The sequence below is a fragment of the Macaca nemestrina genome, chromosome 6 (assembly GCF_043159975.1).
Source record: "Macaca nemestrina isolate mMacNem1 chromosome 6, mMacNem.hap1, whole genome shotgun sequence".
Lineage (NCBI taxonomy): Eukaryota > Metazoa > Chordata > Mammalia > Primates > Cercopithecidae > Macaca > Macaca nemestrina.
In genome coordinates, this window is record NC_092130.1 from 29,443,843 (window position 1) to 29,455,397 (window position 11,555).

Genomic DNA, 11,555 nt, shown 5'->3' on the forward strand with positions numbered 1-11,555 from the left:
TTTTATTTTCTAAATCACAGATTTAACTTATAAAATTTGGATATATATACTTTTAAAATATTATTTTCTGAAATATTCCCCCATGATAGTCAATGCTGTTAGAGATTTATAATTTATTGTTATAATTTTAAGATCTCTTGAGTTTTGAAGTTGAAACATGTTTTAACTTTTAAAAAATGAGTGTCTCCTAATTAACATCTGGAGAAACTGTTCTTTAAGAGAATGTTTCAGAAAGTCTAAATTAATTGATATCAAATTTTCCCCTTTTACAAAACATTGTTCCTGTGTTTTTGCCTTCTCCCTAATAGTCTTATTTGGTGTTTGGCTAGTTTATTTTTCTTTTGCTGCAGTGAACATACTAGTGTTTTACATTTCACTGGTACTCATTTTTTCTGCTCCACTCTGGTAACCAGGTTACTCAGGTCAATAGAACCTGAAGAAAGAACCCCTACATCATTCCTAAGTGAACTCAAACTAAAGGTGGGGAAAAGATGAAGGTGCCTTAAAGAATCTACTATGTTGGAAAATCAGACCTAATACACTGACCTCAAGGCTACCTTACCATTCCTCCTTGTCACTTTTTTGATAAGTTTGCATTCTTCCTAATCTGATCACTTCCCATATGCCTACTAAATGTCTAAATCAGCAAACCATTTCAGTCACTTCTCTGGTGGCCAACAGAAAAACTAATCATTTCAATGATTTTAATAAAATTCAACTACTTACTAAGTCATCACATAATTATAATGAATAAAACAAACTCTTCCTTAAAGATCAAGAAAAAATGATAAAATTTCACTCTGCTTCTATTCATTTTTAAGCTGCCAATTATTGCATTTATTTTTAATTAGAAAATAAATCTAAGTTTGAGAAAAATTACTGTGCATGTTGAATTTCATTTACCTCATCAACAAAGATACACTAGGAGCTACGCCAAGTAGGAGAATTTTGAAAAGTATAACTCAAAGCAGTGCTGGCTAGGAGCCAGGCTACGGGCCTTGGTCATACTTGTGTTCACAGTACTGAGTGATATCAGCAGAATGGTAAACTAAGAATCTCCAAACCTTTGTTCATTCACAGAAAAAATACTATGGATGGTTTAAATAACTTTATAGAGACTCTGAAAAACAGAAAAAAAGAGCAACCAAGTAAATTCCCATCAAGAAAAAGTCATATTCAAAATTATTGTGTTTTTACTCATTTAAAACATTATGGGACTTCCAGAAAGAGAAGAAAGGGACGGATAATTTATTTGAAAAAGTAATAGCCAAAAGCTTCCCAAGTTTGAGGAAAGACATACAAAGAAGCTCTATGAACCACAAGATAAAGCCAAAAAGACCCGTACTGAGACAAATTGTAATCAAACTCTTAAAAACCAAATACAATGTTAAAAGCAGCAAGAGAAAAGAGACTCATCATATACAAGCTATCCTCAATAAGATTATCAGTAAGTTTCTCAGCAGAAAGGCGGCAGGCCAGAAAGCACAGAGATTATATATTTAAGGTGCTAAAAGAAAAAGAAAAATACTTGTCAACTGAGACTTCTGTATTTGGCAAAACTGTCCTACTAAGATTAGGCAAAAATAAATGCACCCCCAGGTAAATAAGCTAAGAGGCTACATTACTACTAGCCCTGCACTACAGTGTTAAGGCAGCCCTTCAAAGTTGAAATAAAATGACAATAGACAGTAACTTGAACACATAGGAAAATATAAAGATCTCTGGTAAAAGCAAATACATGGACATTATAAAAACTAATGTTTTTATATAATTTTGGCTTGTAACTACATTTTATTTTTTATAGAATTTAAAAGGCAAATTCATAAAAATAATTATAAATCCATGCTAATAGGTATACAACATACATAAAGATTGTTTTTTGACATAAATAACATAACAAAGAGGGGGAAGGAAAGTTGTAAAAAAGCAGTGTTGTGTGCAACTGAAGTTTAAGTTGGTATTAATTCAAAACAGATTGTTATAACTTTGTACTGTTACATGTAACCTCCATGGTAACCACAAAGAAAATATCTACAAAAGGTACACAAAAGGAAATGAAAAGGAAATCAAAATGTGTCACTATGAAAAATGAACTAAAAACAAAGGAAAGAAATAATTGAGGAAATGAGAGACAAAAAAACTGTAAGACAAAGAGAAAATGTCAAAATGGCAGAAGTTCCACTTCATCAGTAATTGCTTTAAATGTAAATGGATGTTTCTGTCTGATCAAAAAGCAGATATTGGTAGAACAGGGTTGGGGAGATGTGATACAATTATATGCTGTCTTTATAGATACTTTACAGATTCACTGTAGATCTCAGGATACCATAGTTTGAAAGTGGAAGGGTAGAAAGAGATATTCCACACAAATAGTAACTGAAAGAGAGCAGGGGTGGCTATACTAATATCAGACAAAATAGACTCTAGGTTAAATTTAAGTTAAAAACTGTTACAAGAGGCAAAGCAAGACACTACATGTAAATAAAAGAATCAGTTCTACTAAGATATAATAATTATAAACATATGTGCCAAATATCATATCTCCAAAATATATTAAGCAAGCATTGATAAAATTGGAGAGAACAAATAGACAGCTCTACAGTAATAGTAGGAAATGTCAATACCCCTTTCTTAATACTGGATAGAACCACCTGTCTTCAACAATACTGCAGACCAGTTGGACCTAGCAGACACATACAGAACACTTCACCCAACAAGATTCCATTAGAATATATGATTTTTTTCTTAAGTGAATATGGAACATTCTTCAGGAGAGACCATACGTTAGGCCACAAAACAAGTGTTAATAAATTTTAAAAGATTGAAATTATGCAGCGTCATTCCTAATTACTATGAAATAAACTAAAAATATCAGAAGAAGAACTGGAAAATTCACAAATGTGTGGACATTAAATAACACACTTTTAAACAACCAATGGGTAAAATAAGAAAAATTAGAAAATACCTTAGGACAAATGAAAACACAATTTGCAAAAACTAATGGGATGCTGTAAAAGCAGTACTAAGAGGGAAATTTATAGCTTTAAATACTTACATTTTAAAAGGATAAAATATTTCACTTCAACAATACAACTTTATGTTTTAAGGAAGTAGAAGAAGAATAATGATCTAAACCCAAAGCTAGCAGAAAAAATAAAATAATAAAAGATATGAGCAAAGATTACCATAATTCATTTGAGAATGTTGCCTAAAAATACAGTAAAGAAACTCAATATTATTTTCTTTTCTATTAGAAATTCAATGATATGCACTCTTAAAACACTTCTCCAGGAAATGATATATTATTATAGACAAATTAACCTGAAATAGAAACAGTCGTTTGATTCTTCTACTTGTTCCTAGAGTTGAGAATGAAAAAGGGTACATTCTTGTTGAGATTAGTTTCCAGAACTGAAGCCTCAATGGAGACTTGGTCTTTTCCATTCTCTGCAGAATATGGCTTTAAATTATGTCCTTAGAGTTCTCTCTAGCTTATCCCATGCTCTGGGTACCAGCCTTCATACTTACACCACACTGCATCACTGGCATCACTGCTCTTAATGAGAATGTGTGAACAATTTCCTAATTTCATGAAATAAGAAGTGGACAAACAGCTCAATTAAGAAATGAATATCTAAAATTAGTTTTGATTATAGTTTTAGTATTTTTAATAAGGTGAGCCAGATGGAAAGAACGTCCATCCCCTGTGCAACTTAGGTAGAAAAAATAATTCCATTAATAATTTAATCAGAACACATGATTGCTCTAAGGAATCAAATGTAGCAGGAAAAGATAAATCTTTAAGAACTAAGGCTCTTAAAATATAAGAATATAAGATAATAATGAGAAGCTGAGTCTAAGAATTTATAGTAATATCAGAAGTACACCAAAAGCTGATTGAATGGCACAGTTCTGATTTAAAGTCATTACGCTACCACGGAGCTCAAACTGTCAAAGTGGATTTATGAAAATTATACAGCTTACTTAATACCGAGTTTTACTAATTGATGAAGAGTGTGAGCAAAAAGTAAGCAGAGAAACAGCAACACCCATCTCTGAAAAGGCCCAAAAGATCTGACATACTTCCAAAAAAATCTATTTTTGCACTGTAATGTACTTTGTGTCTGAGTAGGAGATTAATGTTACTGTATGTACCACGTACATGCCATACATGTTAGCCCTATGAGGCCATTTAAGTTCAGAGCTTCTTAGGTTTTACATTCCTTTAGTTGCACAGGTAGGAAACCTACATGACTAACTTTAGCTCTCCAAGTTGTGCCCTGTACTTCACAAATTCCAGATTCATCTACAATAAGCAATGCAAAAAGCCTACTAAAAACATTCTTAGATGAGAACTTCTTGGGTTATCTTCCTGCTTGTAAATACCATCAGAGTGTTTACAAGGAGGGAAGAGTAATGAAGCTGTTGCTAGTTCTTTCTCTTTTGTGAAGACACAGATGAAGTGCAGTGCTGGGAGTGGCAAGGGATTGAATCAAGCAAGATTCAGAAATATACAAGTGATTCAATGGCCCTTTATATTCAAATCTCCAAACTTGAGTTTTATATACCATCTTCTCAAAGGAATAAAACAAAAAATTCAATCATATACAACAATTTTGTCTATTATAAAGTTGAATGTTTGCCCCACACCTGGCCTGCCATCGTGCATTAGGGGACCATGGATGATCAAAAGAATCCCTGTCCTGATGAGGTCACTGCTGATGCTCTTATTTATGCTAAATTGTGAACATTTGATGCACATGGGTCCATGATTCTTTACCAACCATACCAATCACGTCTAGGACAGATAAGGGGGAGGAAGATGGAGTACATGCAACACCCTACCAAATTCTCTGCCATCATCTGACTCTGCACCTACTCCATCTTCCCTTCAAGACCAATGGAAGGAGGGTGCTGCTTATGGTAATCAGATCACCAGGTTGCTGTTCCAGGGCCATATGCAGGGAGTACAACCAAAAGCACAGGCTTCCCTTTATCTTTTTGTTCCTGCCCAGCTACGATGTCAATTCTTGCCCCGAAATTTGACCTATCCCTCTTTTCCAGTCCAAGTAACATGGTTTTTCTTACCTGCATGGCTTCATTGAAACCAAAACTAACATTTCCAAACACCTGTCTGTTAAAAGTAGAGATGAATTTTGTTTTTCAAATTTGAAAATGCTCATTAAAATAGAAAACTAATGTGTGCCAGCTGAGTAATACTCAGATGTCTCTGTACAAGAACCCTTCATCCATCTCTGCTTCGCAGTCCTCCTGGGTCTGGGAGCTGACCTCAGGCACAGCCAGGCAGGGAACTCATGGCTCACTCTCAGTACAGGGGGTGGAAACCAGAATAATCAAGACCAGTCTGGCAACATAGCAAGACCTTGTCTCTACAAAAAAATTTAAAAATCAGCCAGGCATAATAAGTGTGTGCTTGTGGTCCTAGCTACTCAGGAGGCTGAGGCAGGAAGATACCATGAGTTCGAGGCTCAAGTAAGCTATTAAATAATGGTACCACTGCGCTCCAGCCTGGACAAAATAGCAAGACCCTGTCTCAAAAAAGGGGGGATACATAATAATATATCTTCCCATTCCATATTTATCCACCGCTTACCCCTGAGAAATGACCATAATATCCTTGCAGAACTATTGTATGTATACATGAGCAAGTATGCACAAGCTATTTCTCTGTTTTACAGACATGGAAGCATTTCTTAAATAGTATAACAACCTATTTTTTCTTAAACATGTTGGTAATTGTTCTATATCACTATATGAAGACCTCCTTTGAAGAATTTTTTTACAATTTCTTATTAGGAAATAGAACTTACATAATAGTGCATAATTATGTACTGTTTAAATTGTAAGTACACATCTTTTACTGCCATACAGATTTTTTTACATTACATATGTGAATAGCATCTCAATAAAGCAGACATTTAAAAAAAAAATGAATGAAAGGAAGGAAAAGAAATAGGACCCTTCCGCAGCACAGAAAACTCTCTCGTTCCCTACAAAAGCTAGAGTTTAAAACCAGCCTGACTACTGGGTATATTTTTGGTTTCTCTCTGTCACCCAGGCTGGAGTGCAGTGGTGCCATCTCGGCTCACTGCAAGCTTCGCCTCCCAGGTTCACGCCATTCTCCTGCCTCAGCCTCCCGAGTAGCTGGGACTACAGGTGTGCACCACTATGCCTGGCTAATTTTTTAAATATATTTTTAGTAGACACAGGGTTTCACCATGTTAGCCACAATGGTCTTGATCTCCTGACCTCGTGATCCGCCTGCCTCGGCCTCCCAAAGTACTGGGATTACAGGCATGAGCCACCGTGCCCAGCCTATTTTTGGGTTTTTAATGAATGCTTTTCCCATCTATACAGGCATCTCTCTGAAACATTATTTACTATATATTTGGCTTGCAATTGCTTTATCTGACTTGGGACTTGAGGGGTAGGTTTTCTGGCATAGTTTCTGTATCCTGATCTAGTATGTCACTTATAAAATATATATGGTGGCCAGGCGCGGTGGCTCATGCCTGTAATCCCAGTACTTTGGGAGGCCAAGGCGGGCGGATCACAAGGTCAAGAAATCGAGATCATCCTGGCCAACATGGTGAAACCCCGTCTCTACCAAAAATACAAAAATTAGCTGGGCATGGTGGTGGGCACCTGTAGTCCCAGCTACTTGGAAGGCTGAGGCAAGAGAATTGCTTGAATCCAGGAGGCGGAGGTTGCAGTGAGTTGAGATCGCACCACTGCACTCCAGCCTGGCGACAGAGCAAGACTCCGTCTCTAAAAAAAAGAAAAAAAATATGTATACATATACACACATATATATGGTTAGAATTTTAAAATCCAGCCTGATGATCATTTTGCTTTTAACTAAAACATTTAGTCCAATTACACTGAATACAATTATTGATATTTTCAGTTTATAGGTAACATTTTATTTTGTGCTATATATATTTTTTGTCTTCCTTTGGATTGAGTGTATTTTTGTTATACTATTGTTTTTCTTGTCACTTGCAAGTTATTTGCACAGTTTATTTTCCTTCGTTAGTTATTTAAAGATATTAGGCATTACTTATAAACCATAAGATATTAGGCATCACTTATAAACCATAATTTAAACTTAATCAATGTCTTTACTCATGCTCTGGATAAAACAAGAACTTAGAACCCTTTAACATGGTTACTCTTTTTTCTGTTTTAGAGATTTTGTTGTAGATTGCAATTGTATGTTTGCAAGCCCAGAAGTCTTTATTATTACTGATAAACTCCATCTTGAGATTCAAGCAACCTGCCTCTCCATTTGCCTGTTCAAACCTGGAGAGGGCTCCTCCCGACCGTTGCTTGCCTTGAAGTTATACCTTCGGGTTAACATTTTGTCTTGGTGGTCTCCCTGCACCCTGTCCACACCTTTGAATATACCCTTATTATTAAAGTGTTCTTAAACGACTCAGTTTGAGAGTGCTAGGACCCTGATGATATAATCTTATACCCATTTTAAGACATTGATCGTTTTTAGCACCTAGTGGAGAGTTCTGTGAAGGGAAAGGACCATTGAAGCAAGCAGCCTTGCCTGGGAATCTTGGCCCCAACTCCTAAAAGGTCTCAAAGAACAACACAACCACTCTCTCTACATGCCCCCTAAAATTGTAAGATACCCTTCTGCACCAGGTGTGTTTCATTGAGTCCGGTGAAATAAAGGAGAAAAGGAAGCAATAGGAGGAGATGGAAAATGTTTAATAAGGACAGGAATTAGTGTTCACAAACCTGTTCCTTCTGGAGATTTTCCAGGACATTTTCTCTGATCCGCAGTAGCTGCACTTCTGGGAGGGCACCTGTGCTGAGGTCCATGTCCAGCTTGGTCCAGACAATGTAGAACTTCTTTCCCATGTCCTCAGTGGTTTTGGCAAGCATCACATGATTCATGCTGAATTGTGCAGATGCAACCATGATGAAGTCATACTGGTTGAACTGCATTTCCATGAGGTAGTTCTCCAGGGTTTTGGTGGCAGACCCTGTGCCAGGCAGGTCCCACAGCACCATATTTGGAAAGTGGGAAGATAAATAAGGGGCACATCTTTGGGTAGCTTTTACCAGCCCAGTAGGAGGTGAGGGCTTCCCCTCATGTCTTGTGTTTCAAAGGGCACTGATGAAGGTGTTCATCCCACTGCCAGAGTCCCTGCCATAGCAATGTTGACTGGTGTCCTGGACACTATCTTCAGAGTCTCGTTGATGGCAGAGGCCACCTCTGGCAAGTTCCCACCTACTAAGGCTTTCTCAACATTCGTGGCCTCCGTCTTTGATAAAATACCCCAATGCTGGCCGGGTGCGGTGGCTCCTGCCTATAATCCCAGCACTTTGGGAGGCTGAGGCGAGCGGACCACGAGGTCAGGAGATTGAGACCATCCTGGCCAACATGGTGAAACCCTGTCTCTACTAAAATACAAAAAATTAGCCGAGCATGGTGGTGTGCGCCTGTAGTCCCAGCTAATCAGGAGGCTGAGGCAGGGGAATCACTCGAACCTCGGAGGCAGAGGTAGCAGTGAGCCGGGATCACACCACTGCACTCCAGCCAGAACGAGACTCCGTCTCAAAACAAACAAACAAAAAAACCCAATGCTTATGGTGTGGCAAAAAGGGTTTAGGATGCAGCTAATGGAGTGTGAGGGGCACGTGGGAACTCTGTCGTATCGGTGGGCACTGGAGTAAGCTGCAGAAGTAGAAGAGCAGGTGAGTTAGGATGGACAGGGTGCACATGAATCATCTGACTTTTAGCATCCCCAGCCCTCAACAAAGACTGCAGCAAAGACATCTGGATTAAAAACAATCAAAAAACACTCATTCAAGCAATGTGCACATTCCTTCAGGGAGCAAGAACAGTAGGGCCCCTGAGGAACCCTCTGAGGCCAGTTGTGCCTCCAATAGTCAGCCTCCAAAGCAGGACTGTGGTCATGAGACGGCTTGAATAGCAGGGAATGAACCAAGTCTCCTGAAAAGCCCGAGAATTTTCTGTCTTTTCCTCTTTTACTCTATCCTAACATAGGTCTGCTCCTTCGCAAGTTTCAGTCCACAACCAAGGCCAAACAAGTAAAAGAGACCTATAGATTTCTCTGCTGAAGATGGCGCCAGAGGACATAAAACATCCAATTCCCATTGCTTACTTGAAGCTGTGGTTGGTCTCTGTTTAACACTTGCCTCATCCGGCAGGGGAGCACACGTGCAGAGCAGTACTGAAATGCTGCAATATATACAAAGTAAGCCACCAGCCTTTGACCCCCCCGAGCTTCCCTTAGGATTCTCACGTTGGGCCCAAATGAAGTGAGGGAGAGGAGAGAGTATACTCAAATGCTCTGCTCTTCTTCGAGGCAGTGATTAAACAATTGATTATCACTGTGTTTGCCAAACCCGGCTCTTGCAGGTTCCCCACGGGGCCAGGTATTTGAGACTGATTAAAAGAAGGTGATGTGATTCTCTACTCCTAGCATGGCCTGGCAGGTCTGTTTCACATACTCACTGTGAACACACACAACACTCTACACAGAGCCTCTCACACCTGGTGTGCACACTCACCCATGCCCAGCCATGTTCACTTACCCCACACACTCACGTTTACACTGTCTCACTCACCATCAGCATGCACACATACACTCGCTCGCACTCTGTGCACAGGCCCACACATATTCACACTGACACATGTTCACGCACCCTAACATACTTAAGCTGACATGTGTAAACATGAATACACACATTCATCCCTGTTGCACACACACTTGCTCACTCAGGCTGCAACATGTTCACTTACCCCACACACAAACACACATTCACTCGTGGTGCCAGGTTCACACAAACTTACGTTTGGTGCACACACGCTCACACACTCTGTGCATGTATATATACACTCATGTAGGCTGACACATGTTCGCTCACCTACCCTCACTCATGCTTGATGTGCCCAGTGCCCACACATTCTCTCACATGACACATGTTTGTACACTCATGCACACACAGAATCTTGCCTCCTGAGTGCCCAGGACAATGGATTTGTCCAAGTCTGTGGCCCTTTTAGAGGGCCCAGGAAACAGAGAACTGGCTCCAGCTGTCCATCTATGAACTATGAGGAAAGGCCCTAATGGAGGAGATGGATGAGAGAGGCCCTGTTCTCTGGACTGTATGTGAGTCTTCAACTTCTCGGTGCCTCACTTGCCTTGGGAAGATTTTATAACCCACCATGTGGCGAGAGCAGCCACTGATCATTGACTTCTTCATGCCAGACTTCATCTGTGGCTGCTATGTAAAGTTTCTCCACTGTAACATTAATTATTTTGGTTTATGTAAATAACTAGTTTCTTCTCATCAAATGCTACTTAGATATGGTTGCTTTTAGTTAGTCCACAAAGAGGAAGAGGTAACCTGTGGAGTCTGGAGGGAAGGAGGCAGGGCAGTTACCAGGTTCAAATGTAGTCCCTCAGCAGTCTAGCAGGAAAATGGAGTGGGGAGGTCTGGCCTTCGGAGTTTTGCCCACATGTCTCTGCATGGATAGCCGGCAGGCTGGTTAAGGTGAGGAATCGAGCACTCCCCTTCCCCACAACGTTATACTTGATAGATGCACAAGGGAGTGGAACAGGAGCACATGCAGGGCTGGGGATGGGCTTGGGCCTGTGGCAGGGCCATTTTCTAACCCAAGTAGTCCCAGAAAGTATTGCTTCATCAGGTATTAAATGATTGGCATCATATTAATACATACACAGGTCTTGGCATTAACCATTAAACATTTCCACTAGAATCTTTACCATTGTACTCTTTGTGCCCAGCCGGTGTTTAACATATTTTTGTTTGATTAATAAAACACAGTACACTTTGTGTGTTATTAACTTACTAACGGACAGATAAATTAACTTCCCTTTCTAAACTGTCCCTGCTGAGCACAGGGCCTACTAATATACATCTGATTTTCAAGCACACTCTGCTTGGGTACGACACAGGCCAGTGCAGGGTACTGACTGTCCCTGGTGAGTGTGGGAGGTCAGCAGAAAACCCTATAGTTTTCCAGGCTTTTTCTGTGACCGTGTCTGTGAACACAGCCAGCAGCTTCAAACCTGTCTGCTTACCTGTCCACCAGTGCTGAGCCCCATGGAAAAGAGCCTTAGCCCCTGCAGCCCCAGCTCAACTGTCCCACCCCCAGGCCTCGATCATATGATCCACTTCTCCTGGGCCCATGTGAAGCCTCACCAGCTGCACACTGGACACCACTGAGCCCAAAATAATTATTTGTACAATTGAGATACTTTATCTCAGTTACACCAGGACTCTGCTGTGTTGTGTCTGCCCAGGCCCCTGTGCCACTGCCAGGCCAGTGAGGGCATGGTTTCCTCTGCATGAGGTTGCAGTGTCTTCCAGGTGTTTTAGTGGGTCTATGTGTTTGTGTGCATAAGCCTCCAGGAGCACTGACCTGGAAGTTTAGAAGAGGTCATCAGAATTCAGCCTGGGTTGCAATTGCTCCAAGCTTGGCTCTTTGACTATCTTGCCCAGATATATTGCCAGATACCTTC

At 40.0% G+C, this 11,555-nt stretch overlaps 1 protein-coding gene across 1 annotated transcript in view; it reads right to left on the minus strand.

Annotated features, from left to right (window-relative positions):
- Nucleotides 1-11,138, minus strand: part of LOC139355350 (immunity related GTPase M) — a 28,866-nt gene extending 17,728 nt beyond the window's left edge. The window contains 3 exon segments of the mRNA XM_071099184.1: nucleotides 7,774-8,186; nucleotides 8,189-8,303; nucleotides 11,115-11,138. Of these exon segments, the coding sequence (XP_070955285.1) occupies nucleotides 7,774-8,186; nucleotides 8,189-8,303; nucleotides 11,115-11,138 (552 nt within the window).
- Between the last annotated feature and the right edge of the window lie 417 nt (nucleotides 11,139-11,555).